The 16881-nt window shown below is 40.5% G+C and overlaps 1 protein-coding gene across 1 annotated transcript in view; it reads left to right on the forward strand.

Moving 5' to 3' along the window:
• Nucleotides 1-16219, forward strand: part of LOC123333845 — a 33833-nt gene extending 17614 nt beyond the window's left edge. The window contains exon 10 of the mRNA XM_044943953.2: nt 15992-16219. Within this exon, the coding sequence (XP_044799888.2) occupies nt 15992-16219 (228 nt within the window). The remainder of the gene's footprint in view (nt 1-15991) is intronic.
• Nucleotides 16220-16881: the final 662 nt, after the last annotated feature.

Genomic DNA, 16881 nt, shown 5'->3' on the forward strand with positions numbered 1-16881 from the left:
TCCCACTTTGGCTTCTGTCCTCATTACCACACACCTCAGGTGACTCTAACTAGAAGAGGCATCCTGTTAAATTGCTACGGATACAGGAGCCACTTTCTCAACCCTCCTGTGTAATCTGGTCCTCCTTCTACTAAGTCAGCTACTAAAGGTGGCATTTCTGGAAAGCCAATTACAAAATTCTTTACAAAACAGTTGAGTTGTAACTGGATTCCTTTTTTCTCATGTGTATATGTGCACGTACTCAGTCATGTCCACCTCTCAGACTCTATGACCCCATGGACTGCAGCCAGCCAGGCTCCTCTGTCCAAGGGATTTTCCAGGCAAGAATACAGGAGGGGGTTGCCATTTCCTCCTCCACGGGACCTCCCCAACTCAGGGATCGAATTTGCATCTTTTGCAACTGCCTGCATTAGCAGGCTGATTCTTTTCTACTGTGCCACCTGGGAATCCCAAGTGAGCACAGGGCGCCTGGTGAAGGGCAGTGGCAGTGAAACCCCACAAGGTGAGGAAGGGGGAGGGCAATCACCCCAGGCCAGGGAACCCACTCCTCCCACTGCGAGGCCGAAGAATCCCCCACGCTCAGTCCATGAGGGACTCAGCGTGCTGCCCCAAAGTCCTGATGGGGAGACCCTCCTCGAGGGCCTGGTGGGCCAGAAGTAAGGCCAAGGACACCAGCTGGTCACATCGGGGACAGCCATGGCACCCTCACTTCCACACCCCCAGGGGGTGGCGATACAGGCATGGTAGCCATCTGGTGACCTGCGCACACTCAGATGAGCACACTGCAGGGGTGGCACGCTGGGGGCACAGGGGCTCCTCCTGGTCCAGCACATGAAAACATTGGCAGGCAGAAGGCGTTAAAGGGCAATGGAGTGGGGCCAAGGCAGGCCAGGGAAGTGAGACGCACCAGGGCACAGCCCCAGAGATCAGAGGACAGAACAGATGAGGCACCAACGGAGTGCAGCCACGTAGGCCTGCGTGGCAAAGACACGGCAGAGGCACAGAACCAATGGTGGAGGTTGGGTGGCCGCGAGCGACAGCGAAGGGCCCAGAAGCCATTCAAAATGGCCCGGAAGCAAAGCAGCTACTGCGTCACGCCACGGAATCTCACCTCCAGAAGCCTCCAGCACAGGAGCGGTCCTGGCACCCAGGATGTCTACTGCCCTTCCTGGCCCCCATGGGGCCCCCCTCTTGGGGCTTGCGCTCACCGCCACCAACACCCAGAGCCACAGCTGGCCTGGGAGAACACTCTACCGCCGCCTCCATGGCCCTCATGTGCAACTTGCTGTGCCCAGCTTCCCCCCTTGGGGACCCAGGGCACTTCTCTGCCCGGAGACGCCGCCGGCCATAGAAGCCAGGGAAGGACACCACATGAGGCGAGATCCGGTTAGGTCCTAAACAGGGTAAGGGGGCGCTGGGCGGTCACCTGTGTGGGGCGGGCAGGGAGGTGGGGAAAGCTGGAAGGGAAGGGCATGACAGGGAAGGGCAACAACACGCACAGGGAGGGCCGGGGGACAGGGGCACGTGCGCTGTCTGGTGATCAGAAAAGACGAGTTACTGCTGGCCACCTAGTTTTCAAGTAAGAATATGGCTATTTTTAAACAAAACACGTCCATCCCTGTTAAATGTTTTGAGAGGCAAATTGGAACCGCTCACCCTTATATATACTATCAGCTGATTGAGTAGAATGATTTGAATTGATTTGTTTGTTTGATTTGTTAATGAATATAAGATATTTTGCTGTTTGTTTTCCAAAAGTATACTACAAGATGTACACTGCAAACGTAACAGATGAATTTCAGGTGTCGATGCATCATCACATTTTGGTAATTTTTTTTTCTTTTTGTTTTATTCATCTGTTGAGTATGTAATGGGTCCTAATTTTCTTGAATACATATTTTTTCTGATGACTAATGATATTATGCAAGTAAGCTTTTGGGTCATCCCTTCTTTTGCCAACTTTTGTGGGTTATTTGCCTATTAGTACATTAAACTTCTTTATAATTGTGACTATGAGTCTTCTTTAGAATAACATATATTTCAATAACTTTCTTCATACTTTGGCCTGGCATTTACTCACAAAATGCATTTGATAACAGAAGTTCTTATTCATAATATATTTCAGTTCCTTATATTTTCCTGTGTAGCTTTACTTTTCAAATCCTGGTTAAGAAATAATTCCTACTTCAAGATTTTGAAAATGTTTCCTTATGCTTTATCTCTAAGAGACAATTCTATTTTTATTTGCACTTTATATCTATAATCTATCTAGAATATATTCTGTGTTTAGGGTGAGGTTGCTGTTGTTGTTTAGTCACTAAGTCCAATTCTTTGTGACCCCAAGGACTATAGCCCTCAACCTCCTCTGTCCATGTAATTTTCCAGGCAAGAATACTGGAATGGGTTGCCATTTCCTCCTCCAAGGGATGTTCCCAACCCAGGAATAAAGAACCTGTGTCCCCTGTCTCCTGCTTGGCAGGTGGATCATTACCACTGAGCCACCTGGGAAGCCCTTAGTATGAGGTAGGTGGTTACCATTATTATTTTTTTTTTTCTGTGTACTTATTTAAACATACTCATTCAATTTCTTAAAAACAGTACAATTTCCTCTCACGTCAGTGCAGTGGAACATTTCTTACACATAACATAACTTTATAAAGTATTAATATAGTTTGTCTGGCTTCTGTTTTATTCTGTTTTACTGGCATTTTTTTTCTTCTTCTTCTTCCTATTTTTACACTAATGCTTTACAATCTTATTTACCAATGGTTTATAAGAGCATTGATATCTGGTGGTAAAAGATGATGATACCAGCAATTGAGATACAAATGATTTTGCTTTATAGAATCTTTCTTATGTTATTAAGTGGAAGAATTACTTGAGTATTAGTTAGTGTTAGTTGCTCAGTCTTGTCTGACTTTGCAACCCCATGAATTGTAACTCACCAGGCTCCTCTGTCCATGGAATTCTCCTGGCGAGAATACTGGAGTGGGCAGATTTTCCTTTCTCCAGAGGATCTTCCTTACCAGGGTCTCTTACATTGCAAGCAGATTCTTTACTGTCTCAGCCGCCAGGGATTTATCTTCTTGCTAACATTTTGCCATTAAATAGCAGCTGTCTATCTCACTAGTAAGCTTTTTGCTATAAAGTTAATTTTACCTTCACTGATTGTTTCCAAATTTGATACTGTTAGGTAGAAAGTTAGGTGTAGGCAATGAGGGGTGGCCTAGCTAAGAAAGATTCAAGCTGATCTCTATAAAACCCACCCCAGACAAGCTCCAGTGTGGCCTAGGAGTGCTCACAGATATGCTACAAAGTAACCACAGAGACTGCTCCAACTCTATGTATGTGCCCTTGAAACGCAAAGGATACATACTAACCACAAGGACTTTTCCAGCTCCTAGACACTTGCCCTGATGCACAGTTGTGTCCTCAAGTGGCCTTAGGCATCTGGGAGCCTATTAAATATTCATAAATATTCCTATACATACATGCATCTGATTAAAACGGACTGAATTATGGAAAGATATGAGCAATACTGTATGCTGTTATGCAACTTGCAACGGTCAATCAAAACTGCCAGTCCATGCCCACCTAGATGAATATGCAAAAGCCCTTTCTTGAAAACCCTTCTTACTTCATCATTCCAGCAGCATTGCCTCTCTTGCACCAGCCCATCTCTCCCTTGAGGTGTTCTTTCTGTTCTTTCTTTAATAAACTTGTTTTTGCCACTAGTAAGACCTCAGTTTATTCTTTGTTTCCTTATCAAGAACCAAGACCCACAAAGGAGGATGCTCTTCGACCCTTCCCAAATCTGGTAATGATACCAATAAGTGATAGACCTCAACTTGAGGGTGAGAGAGTCATTTGCAAAAATTTTATTGAAAATAGGGTGCCATGGGTAACAATATGAAACCAGGTCATTTTCAGGAGGGGTGACGGATTATTCCAGATCTGTCTGCTTACATCTGACATATTATGTTGCTATCTTCAGAACATTTCCTATGGGATATTTGCAATATCTAGTATCTGTAAAAGAAGAACTTGCTACTGTTGTATTGCTTGGTAAAAAAAAAATGCATTATCTCTTTTGAGTCCCATCTTTGAGAAATCACTTCTATTCTTGGGGAGAAAGGTAAAAGAAGGCTCTGAGTTGTTTTTTCCTTACAGCTGTCAAGTATATTGGATATCTGGGTTTCCATCAGGAGCTCTTTAAATATATGCTGAAAACTTGCTCACATGTTATTAGTAATATGCATATTATATTGGATTTAAAATATCAGCATTACTATAAGTCAAGGAGAATCATGTTAAGGTTAAATGGGAAAATTGTTCTATATCACTTTTATAAGTAGATAAATTGACAATAAAAATATATAACAATAATTGTGAGTCTCATCTTTCTCATATTAGTCACAAAGTTCTGTGAATTTTGCTTATAAATACACATCTACACAATTCATATAACTTAACTCCCTCTAACTTTTCATCCTCACTTTCACCATGTTTTTGTACATATTATGAACAGAAGTCACTTGTACCACATAGCAAACAAGAATATTTCAAACACATCATATTTATCTAAGACCTGCATATGATGTGCTTTTTGGTTTGCAATGTCTTTCTCACATTTTTACATGGAATTCTCGATGACACTTCAAGAATCGGCTTGTGCTTCACTCTTCTTATTCTCACATGTACCCTCCACCTTGTCCTCCATGGCACAAAAATAATTTCAAAATAAACCGAGTGTCCCTTTACATTAAATTCTAGATTCTGTTGTCAGATTGTGGAGTTTCGCTTAGTCCTTATGTTCTATTATTACTAATGGGGATGATAAATGTATCATGATGATTACATTACCTATTACGAGTATAATAGGCTTAGGAACAGAACAAGGTCCTATGTCTATTGTATGTCTATTTATTTTATTGTAATATGATTGTTGATTTTTCTCATCTTGCATTTCTGAGATATGAGCTCATTAAGGAAGACTCTGACTTTTACATAACTTGTTATTGACAAGTCAGTTTTCATGTACTCTAAACTTAAGGCCATGCCTAGAGCTAAAATTGTGTTTGCCTGCTGCTGCTGCTGCTAAGTCGCTTCAGTTGTGTCCAACTCTGTGCGACCCCATAGATGGCCTCCTACCAGGCTCATCTGTCCCTGGGATTCTCCAGGCAAGAACACTGGAGTGGGTGTCCATTTCCTTCTCTAATGCATGAAAGTGAAAAGTGAAAGTGAAGTCGCTCAATCATGTCTGACTCTTAGTGACCTCATGGACTGCAGCCTACCAGGCTCCTCCATCCATGGGATTTTCCAGGCAAGAGTCCTGGAGTGGGGTGCCATTGCCTTCTCCAAAAATTGTGTTTACTAATCTTTATAATAAACAAACTACTTAATCAGATGGTTGTATTGATGGCTATGATGATGTATGTTAATATTTTGCAAAATACAATATTCTCTGAAAATGTATGTGTGTATATACCCTCTTGAGAGTCCCTTGAACTGTCAAGGAGATCTTGAGAGCTCAAGGAGATCCAACCAGTCCATCCTAAAGGAAATCAGTCCTGAATATTCATTGGAAGGACTGATGCTGCGGCTGAAGCTCTAATACTTTGGCCACCTGATGCAGAGCACTGACTAATTGGAAAAGACCCTGATATTGAGAAGGATTGAAGGTAGGAGGAGAAGGGGACAACAGAGGATGAGATGGTTGTATGGCATCACTGACTCAATGGACATGAGTTTGAGCAAGCTCCAGGAGTTGGTCATGGACAGGGAAGCCTGATGTGCTGCACTCCATGGGATTGCAAGGAGTTAGACATGACAGAACAATTCTTTGTGACCCCATGAACCACAGCACGCTAGGCCTCCCTGTCCATCACCAACTGCCAGAGTTTACTAAAACTCATGCCCATTACACAGGCCTCTAGGGCTTCCCAGGTGGTTCAGTGGTAAAGAATCAGCCTGCCAAGCAGGCTGACCCACTTCAGTCCCTGGGTTGGGAAGATCCCTGGAGAAGGAAATGGCAACCCTCCCATCTTCTTGCCTGGGAAATCCCATGGACAGAGAAACCTAGGGGGCTATAGTCTATGGGATCACCAGTGAGTTGGACATGACTTAGTCACAAAACAAGGAAGGGAAGGGTCTTCTAATCTCCCCAAAGGAGGGAGAAGGGGTGGAAGAGAGATGGGAGGTAAGCAGGTTGACAGGAGTCTATCAAAGTTACAACTCATTCTCAGGGCCTTCTTTCCCAATCCAAACTAGAAATTTCAAGTCAAAGAACATTTGAAATTACATTATAATATTGCTACTCTCATGATTAAATTGGAGAACGTAAATTCAGATAGATGTGTTTTCTGCATTTCTAAGAAATTAGAAACTCTGAGCGTGCCCACAGAAGAAGTTCTTTGGCCCAAAACCTGTAGCATGATTCCAGAAGAGTACAGGGGATAAGTTTTGGGGTTGTTGCTGTTGCTTGCCACTGAATTACATTGACTTCCACTCTCCCAGTCCTGTGAAGAATAAACCATTGCCATCCTCTAACCTAACCAAATTAGATAGCTTATTCCAGATTCCAGCTTTAAGGGTCTCTTTCCTGGAATCACTTCTGTAGTATATGGTTTCTATTTTGTCTCATTTTATCCTTGATTAACTTTTCAAGAAAACAAATCACTATATACTTGGTCATATTAATTCTCATATAACTTAACACCCAGGTAGTTGTGTAATTTTTCTTCTCATTACTCCTTCAAATATAAATTTAAATGTAAATATTTATGGGGTAACTCTTCTGAAGAGGAGTGTATGAGAAATATATATATATATATATACATACATACATACACACACACACACACACACACATATATATATACAGATGTGTAAAGTGAAAGAAAGAAAGTGAAGTCGCTCAGTTGTGTCCTACTCTTTGCGACCCTATGGACTGTAGCCTACCAGGTTCCACCATCCATGGGATTTTCCAGGCAAGAATACTGGAGTGGGTTGCCATTTCCTTCTCCAGGAGATCTTCCTGACCCAGACATTAAACCCAGGTCTCCCGCATTGCAGGCAGAAGCTTTATTGTCTGAGCCACCAGGGATAGACAGATGTGTATATATATGTATATATTCACACACACAAATATATGAATTATCCCCTCATATTTGAATGTGATCTAGTTGATAAAATTTTGATCCTAGCATTCTTTTTTTGTAATTTTTTAAAAAGTTAAGTTTTATTGGAATGTGGTTGCTTTTCAATGCTGTGTTAATTTCTAATATATAGCAACATGAATCAGCATACTTATACATACATCCCCTCCCTTTTCTACTTCCTTGTTATTCAGCTCACCACAGAGCATTAAGTAGAGTTCCCTGTGCTGTACATAACATTCTCACTACTGATGTTTTTAAAATACATAAAATATTGCATTATATTACTACTGAGCAGTCTGATGGCTCGCCCAATCCTTGTCAGAGTCTCAGATGCAGTCCTTGGGAATATCAGCCTGTTGTATAAATTTGTGGGTGGGGAAACAGTTGCAGGCAAGACCCTAACTTGTACATATCTTTTCTAGTTTATGTACAAATAAGTGCCCAAATTAAAAGACTGCTACATGATGTCATGAAACTCATAAAGATCATTTTTAAGTACTTCCATGTCCAGCTTCCCCAAAGGGCAATTCCATTCATGGGACTGGAGAGATACTGAATTCATGGTGACTTAGAAGGAAAGGAAGAAGAAAGTTGAATGTCCACAGATGTGTGGTTAGTTTAAACTAATATTTATCTCTTCTGATAATGACCTATGAACACATAGGCTAGGTGTCAAATGTTGTGAAAGAAAAAGAAGATCATAATTATCCTGGGGAACCAGAGAGAAATAAGAAGTCAATGAAAGCATTCCACACTATTCTATTTAATGCATATTCAGTATTCACTGCAACACTGATGAATATTTTTCTGACCTAAGAGATTCTTTTGTGAACATTTTTGTACTTAAGCCTTTACAAAAGAGCAATTCTAGGGTATATACGTGAAAGTGGAGTTTTGGGATTATGTACAAGGGCCTCTTAAACTTTCTCAGATATTAGCCAAATGTAGTTTAAAGTACTGTAAAATATTTCTATTTATATGCCAGCAGTGTGTTAGAGTTTCCTTTACATTTTTATAAAAAAATAATATTTTAGACTATTTTAAATCAATATTAAATAGGTGTATAGTAGTATCATTGCTGTTGTTGTTCAGTCGCTCAGTTGTGTCTGACTTTTTGCAACCCCATGGACTGCAGCACGCCAGGCTTCCCTGTCCTTCACCATCTCCCATAGCTTACTAAAACTCATGTCCATTGAGTTGATGATACCATCCAACCATCTCATCCTCTGTCGTCTGCTTCTCTTCCTGCTTTCAGTCTTTCCCAGCATCAGGGTCTTTTCTAAGGAGTAAGCTCTTCACATCATGTGGCCAAAGTATTGGAGCTTCAGCTTCAGCATCAGTCCTTCCAACAAATATTCAAGACTGATTTCCTTTAGGATTGACTGACTTGATATTCTGAAGTCTTCTCCAATGCCACAGTTCAAAAACATCAATTCTTCAGCACTCAGCCTTAAAAATTAGTATTTTAGACTATTTTAAATCCATATTATAGGTGGACAAGGGTATCATATAATCTTTTAATTTGAATATTCCTGATCATCAGTGCAATTGATTATTCTTTTATTTGTTTTCTGACTATTTTGATTATTCTTCTGCAGATTACCTGCCAATCCAAAGTTTTCATCAATTATGCTCTTGGTCTTTTCCCTTTTTGTGTGTGCACATTTAATGTGTATCTTTGAGACTAATATTGGTGATTTAGTTACATTGCGTATTTGTCATAGTATTTAAGATCAATTTTTTAAAAATAAATTCTTTTCTTCTGTGTATGTGTTTAGTCACTCAGTGTGTCTGACTCTTTGTGACCCCATGGACTAGAGGGTCCTCTGTCTATGGGGATTCTCCAGGCAAGAATACTGGAGTGGGTTCCCATGCCCTGCTCCAGGGGATCTTCCCAAACCAGGGATTGAACCCAGGTCTCCCGCACTGCAGGCAGATTCTTTACCATCTGAGCCACGAGGGAAGCCAGTGTTATTTTATATTTTAAATGTATAGTAGGTGGATTCCCCCTTTGTACTTCTCTCTTTTTGATTGGAATTATGTTTATTTTGGAGATTACTTAAAAATAATTTCTATCAGTGATATTGTTACTGTACCACTTATCACCATTATTTTTGCATGAGCACATTTTTTTTTAAACTTCAATATTACTTCTGAGCATTTTAAAAGTGGTATCTTAATGTTTTATGTGTTATATTATTCTTATGATTTTTCATTTTCTTATCTCTTTTTTCCAGTTTTCATATTCCGAATTTATAGAGAACTAACTTGGCATGTTTATTTAATTAATTTATTTAATAAATGTTTTTATTCCTTAACATAATCTCTCTCTATATATATAAAACCTTTTGGCCATGCCAAGTGGCATGTGGAATTTTGGTTACCCAACGAGAGATCGGACCTGTGCCGCTTCAGTGGAAGCTGAGAGACCAAACCACTGGATCTCCAGGGAAATCCCTAACACCTGGCGTGTTTTTAGTTTGCTTGTTTATTTAATTAATTTATTTTCTAATGAAGGATATTTGCTTTACAGAATGTGTTGGTTTCTGCCAAACATCAGCATGAATCAGCCATAAGTATACATATGTCCTTTCCCTCTTGAACCTCCCTCCAATCTCCCTCGCCACCACATCTCTCTAGATTGATACAGAGCCTCTTTTTGAGTTCCCTGAGCCATACAGCAAATTCCCATTGGCTATCTATTTTACATATGGTAATGTAAGTTTCCATGTTACTCTCTCAATACATCCCACCCTCTCCCTCCTCCCTTTTCCCTATGTCCATAAATCTGTTCTCTATGTCTGTGTCTCCACTACTGCCCTGAAAATAATTTCATCAGTACCATCTTTTAGATTCCATATATATGTGTTCAGTTCAGTTCAGTTCAGTCGCTCAGTCGGGTCTGACTCTTTGCCACCCCATGAACTGCAGCACGCCAGGCCTCCCTGTCCATCACCAATTCCCGGAGTTCACTCAAACTCATGTCCATCGAGTTGGTGATGTCATCCAGCCATCTCATCCTCTGTCGTCCCCTTCTCCTCCTGCACCCAATCCCTCCCAGCATCAGAGTCTTTTCCAATGAGTCAACTCTTTGCATGAGGTGGCCAAAGTACTGGAGTTTCAGCTTTAGCATCATTCCTACCAAAGAACACCCAGGACTGATCTCCTTTAGAGTGGACTGACTGGATCTCCTTGCAGTCCAAGGGCCTCTCAAGAGTCTTCTCCAACACCACCGTTCAAAAGCATCAATTCTTCAGTGCTCAGCCTTCTTCACAGTCCAACTCTCACATCCATACATGACAACAGGAAAAACCATAGCCTTGACTAGACGGACCTTTGTTGGCAAAGTAATGTCTCTGCTTTTCAATATGCTATCTAGGTTGGTCATAACTTTCCTTCCAAGGAGTAAGCGTCTTTTAATTTCATGGCTGGAATCACCATCTGCAGTGATTTTGGAGCCCCCCAAAATAAAGTCTGACTCTGTTTCCACTGTTTCCCTGTCTATTTCCCATGAAATGATGGGACCAGGGGCCATGATCTTCGTTTTCTGAATGTTGAGCTTTAAGCCAACTTTTTCACTCTCCACTTTCACTTTCATCAAGAGGCTTTTGAGTTCCTCATCACTTACTGCCATAAGGGTGGTGTCATATGCATATCTGAGGTTATTGATATTTCTCCCTGCAATCTTGATTCCAGCTTGTGCTTCTTCCAGCCCAGCGTTTCTCATGATGTACTCTGCATATAAGTTAAATAAGCAGGGTGACAATATATAGCCTTGACGAACTCCTTTTCCTATTTGGAACCAGTCTGTTTTTCCATGTCCAGTTCTAACTGTGCCTTCCTGACCTGCATATAGGTTTCTCAAAAGGCAGGTCAAGTGGTCTCGTATTCCCATCTCTTTCAGAATTTTCCACTGTTTATTGTGATCCACACAGTGTTAGTATGCCATATTTATCTTTCTCTTTCTGACTTGTTTCACTCCGTAATAGGCTCTAGATTTATTCACCTTATTAGAAAGGACTCATGTGTTCCTTTTATGACAGAATAATCTTCCATTGTATATATGGTTCTTTATCTATTCATCTGTTGATAGACATCTAGATTGCTTCTATGTTATAGCTATTGTAAATTGTACTGTAATGAACATTGGGGTACATGTGTCTTTTTCAATTTCTCTAACCTGGCATGTTTTCAATAAGTTTTAGTTGTGGTAAATAATAACTGCTGCTGCTAAGTCACTTCAGTCGTGTCCGACTCTGTGGACCCCATAGACGGCAGCCCACCAGGCTCCCCCGTCCCTGGGATTCTCCAGGCAAGAACACTGGAGTGGGTTGCCATTTCCTTCTCCAATGCATGAAAGTGAAAAGTGAAAGTAAAGTCGCTTACTCGTGTCCGACCCTCAGCGACCCCATGGACCACAGCCTTCCAGGCTTCTCCACCCATGGGATTTTCCAGGCAGGAACACTGGAGTGGGGTGCCATTACCTTCTCCCAAATAATAACTATAAAATAATTAATAAAACTTATTCAGAGTTTGTTTCTTTTTACAGCATTTTTTAACTCTGATGCTATATATTGAAGCATAGTTAGAAAATGAACATTTACCAGTAATTTCAAGAACTACAAAAGTATTATTAGTATTGATTCTAGTTATCTGATCTAGTGTAGTTTAATATTAGTCTATTTTATTCCATAGTTTATTACTCTTTTAAATGTAAGTTATGCTTTCAGATATACTTTTGAACATCTTTTTCAGACTTATTTCAAGACTTTGAAATGTTGCTCTTTACAGATTAATTTTATAAGAAATCATTTTTTAGCTGTGAACTTTATTGGGATCTTCAGGATTGTATTTCTTATTGTTTTGTTTTAACTTTTGTTGAGAGTTCATTTTCAGCAAGAGCTTTTGGATTTTTTTATTCTCTTTTCTTCTGTTTGGCATTTTGAAATTATGTAGCTCATAAGGAATTACAGCCTTAAGACATGTTTGAGCAAGTGAGTGCTGAGTTACTCAGTCGTGTCCAACTCTTTGTGTCCCCATGAACTGTGTCCACCAGGCTGCTCTGTCCATGGAATTTTCCAGGCAAGAGTACTGGAGTGGGCTGGCATTTCCTCCTCCAGGGGATCTTCCCAATCCAGGGAGATAAGTTTAGTAGTATTTAATTATTTTCCCTTCTTTTATTCACTGATAGAAGTGGAAATACTGACTTTGAGTATTGAGTTAACCTGAGGTCCCCATAATCCTAACAAGTAAATTAGCATACCAACCAAGAAGGAGCAATACTCATGTGATAGACAAATTCTCTGTTCTCAGGAATTTATTTCATATATGAACCCAACTGTCTTTTTTAGCTTTCTTCATGTTCATAGTTGCTCTGATTTTAAATAAAGGGCAACATCAAAGCTAGAAATAACTTGCTGTACTGTGCCAGTTGTTTGGGCTGAATTTCAAAACTGCTTCAGAATCAGATAGAAAAAACAATTTTCAATTATTGGAAATAAGTACAATATACCTTGACAATATAATAGGTAGCCTAAACTGTATACAAAGGGTCATTCTATGTCATATTGCCTTCAAGTTTATGATTTTGAGGAACCATCGAGAATTTTTATGCAGCATTAATGACATTTTAATCTATGCTGATTTATTTATTTAGATAAGAAAGTGTTATGTTTTCTAGTTTTGTGGATAACTTCTCTATAACATTGCTTATGTAATCATATGTACTAGTACATATAGTATATCAGCAACTTCATTTTTTAGTTTGAACTATTTCTGTTACATATATTTTATTTCTTTTTTTCTTTTGGAAAAGTTACAGTGACATAAAAATTAATTTACTTAAATTTACAAAATGTGTTATAGGAGCCAGAAAACTGGTGCCTCTCACTTTGGCCTGTACAGACACGACTAGAGATTGAAATGCTATGAGGAACTGATATTCTTCGGGAAGACTCAGCTTATGCTTTTATCTATCATTAGTGTTTATATGATAAGTGTATTCAGTTATTCATGAATTCTGATGTTTGTTTCACAGTAAGAACTACCTAGTCAAATACCTTACCTTTATGACTAAGAAAAACAAGGATCAGACTAGTGACATTTGTTATAAACTGTCACAAGTTGGAATGCATTCTTAAGATGATAAAAATTTACAAGTAAATGGATACAATTCTTTGACATTAAGCATTGTAAGACTGTACACTTAAGCTTAAACTGTAAAACTCCTACATTAACAGTTAAAAAGTATATTCCAGTTTAAGAACTGTGTTATAATTTTTTAACCTAATTATTTCTTACATAATACAGCGGCCTGTAATTGGATTACTCCCATCAGATAATTCAGGTTTAAGAAAACATAATTTAGCAATGGACTGGAATATATAATGGCTGCTTCTGTGTACTATTCTGCTTGAGTGCATGCTGTCATGTTTGATTGTGACACCAAGGACAGCAGCCTTCCAGGCTCCTCTATCCGTGGATGTTTCCAGCAAGAATACTGAAGTGAGTTACCACTTCCTTCTCCAGGGGATCTTCCTGACCTAGGGATCAAACCCAATTCTCCTGTGTCTCTTGCCTTGGCAGGCAGATTCTTTACCACTGACCCACCTGAGAACTTCATTCATTACTTGCAACAGTGCTGATCTACGCAAAACAAATTACACACCCTCATTATCCTAAACTAATGTCAGCCATGACGTCTCTGGAATAACAACGTTTAACTTTCTTAAGGAAATTAGGTGTGACAGCAATGCAGATTTCCCTTACCAAGCAATAAATAATAGCTTGTTTTATTTTGGTTAGTCTGTGTGACTTCAAAAAACAAAAGTTAAAAATATTGCATAAAATTATTATTTTCTACATTATATAGATGTTCTGAAATAAAAGTTCTAGTCAGTACTTTTTATGCATATCAGAAGATGGAATGTAAACAAAATTTACACTTGAAGGTGGAAGATTAACTATATTAATTTAGATCCACAAAATTTGTTTTCTAAGTATGAATGAGTATTATCCAATTTTTATGTTTCTTTCTATAAAAATGAGCTTTCTTGTTTTAAAATCTTCTGCTCTTGGATACGTGCCTTACTCCTTTTCATAGAATTAATGTGGTTTGCATCATTTCTCAGACAGGACTGTTTGTGTCTCTTTCTTTCATCTGGACTGGAGTGAGTCCTGACCTTTTGTTAGGTCTGTATAGACACAGGAATCTTATAGAAAAATACACTCTAGCTAGCTCTGTAGAGAAACACAAGTGATGTTCTGCTCTTCTTGGTCACATTTCTGCCTTATATCAGAAAGTTTTGGTTCATATTCTGATCAAAAGAAGTGATATTTATTATGTCTTATCAGTTATTTTATGTTTTTACTATAAAAGTGCATTTAGTTATACTTACAAAGTTACTTGCTCACCTATTTTCTGTATTGAAATCTAATTCTGTAATTTCTTTTCTATATTTTCCCTTGTGTATGGGAATAATAATAATTAAATTTACACTCGTTAGATGTAGCAACTAGTTTAAACACACACATAATTTATTGTTCACAACAGTTTTATGAAATAGATGTTATTATGTCTCAGATTAGGAAGACAAGATAGGAAAAGGATGACTAACCACTCCTAGGATACAGACCAAGTAAATGGTAAACTAAGGATTCATTCTCAAGCAGCCTAATTTCAGAGTTCATACCTTTTAAAATTAATTTTATATCTCACATAGCATTTTTACTACTTTCTTCATTAAAATTATATATAGCATAAAATAAAACAAAGTAATTGTTCCAAACAACTGATGGTGTACTTCAGTTCAGTTCAGTTCAGTCATTCAGTCGTGTCTGACTCTTTATGACCCCATTGACTTGCCAGGCTTCCCTGTCCATCACCACCTCCCAGAGCTTGCTCAAGCTCATGTCCATCGAGTCGGTGATGGCAGTGGCACTGAATAACCTCTCTCTCTGCCAGTAGTGCTTCGAGCCCCATTAGATCTGCTGACCCGTGGGACTTAAGTGGCAGAGCAGTTGCAGCTGGTGCCCCTGGGCGTCCAGTCTGCTGCAGTCTTCCTGTCTGACTGCTGCCTGTAGACATTAAGCTTCAGCTCGGTGCTGAATATTCTCTGACTCTTAATGAGTATTGCTTGTACATGTGAATAGAAATAGGATGTTTAAATTACTTTGCATCTTATTATTATTAATTTTCCTATACCTGTTCATCACGAGGCAAGATATTCTGACCTACCAAGGCACAAAGTCAGGCACGTGTGACAGTGCTCCACTATCAAATGGAAGTGGGAATGAAGGAGACAGGGCTTGAGCAGGGCTGAGGAAAAGTAGCTTGTGTGAAGGAGGTAGTTCACATGTCCATGGCTCCAACTCATATATCACATTCTTGAGCCCAGGAAAGACAGTACTGTGGGATATAAAGAGACCACCTAAAGCTGACAGCTGTGGCCATCTAGTTTCTGTCTGGGGGTACCTCTAAAGGACAGGGCTGAACGGAGGCTCAACCAGGAGACTTGTCACAGAGCACAGCCAAGAGCAGACCTCAGCACAGCCGTACCTGTGAGCTATTACTCTGCACCCTGTTACCAGGCAGCAAGTCCTGTTCAGCCATTTGCAATGGGCTCCTCCCCCCAAGGAAGCAACTGTCAGTGAGTGACCGTTAGTGGGGACAACCAGGCAAGGTCAGTGGAGCAGGGGTCATCAGGTGGACAGTGAGGTAAGAGTCAATCCCGGCCTTCCCCCCAGGGTGCTCCAGTTCATCCAGCCACAGACCAGCAGTGATCTGGGGGCCCAGGGGACATGTTGGGGGCTGTGTCCTGTTGACCCTCCAGAGCCCTCATAGTGGCCCCTACTGGCCGGGCCCAGGCCTTGAGGAGGCAGTGACCCTCTCCCGCCTCTGCCACCTCCTGGCAGCACAGTCTGCCTGGGATGCCATCTGCAAGACCCGCTTCCACACCCGCCACCACATGGACAGCCTGAGGAGCCTGAGGGCCAGTTGCGTTTGGCACCCGGCTCCCTCAGCGATGACAGCTGAGCAGGGTCTGGGGACCCAGCGCTGAGGGCGCTGCCAGCTGAGCTCTGACTCTTCGAGGACTGGACCCTGGAGGGTAAGTTGTGCCTCAGGACCTGCCCTTTCTTGTCAGAACAGAGACTACCACTCATGAGATAATTTACGGGAACAGTTACCTGACCCTGACCTGGCCCCCAGATCTAGAGCTCTGACACCAAGATGTTTAAACACCTCACCATGCTCCTGCCTCAGCTTTCTAGGAAAGGGCTTCCCTGAGAGCTTTCAGGCAGTTTGGGGTTTTTAAGGCATGAGCCACTCCTCTCCTTGCAGGGCCCTCAATACATCTTTCTGGGCTCCACACCGTGACCTGCTGTTCTTGTTTAGCCTTCCTGTAAGTTGGGCATAGGGACTTGTTTTTCAGTAAAAGGCAGAGCTTCAGTCTGGGTAATTGCCTGTTTGTTTTTGCCTATAAGAGAAATGTCAAATGACCAGCTCGATACCAATTCATGAAATGTGGCCAATGGTTTGGTGGAATGATTAGGGGCACAATTGTAAGATTCATGAAAAAAGAGTCCCGAAGATGGTATGTAGATAGATGTCTTTGGAAACAGGATAGGAAGATATTTGTGTTCCATGTGAATTAGTAAAAAGAAAACAAAACAAACAAAAAAAAAAAAAAGAGGGACTTTAGCAATCAAGTGACTAAGACAG

The sequence above is a fragment of the Bubalus bubalis genome, chromosome 5, assembly GCF_019923935.1.
Source record: "Bubalus bubalis isolate 160015118507 breed Murrah chromosome 5, NDDB_SH_1, whole genome shotgun sequence".
NCBI classification, from domain to species: Eukaryota; Metazoa; Chordata; class Mammalia; order Artiodactyla; family Bovidae; genus Bubalus; species Bubalus bubalis.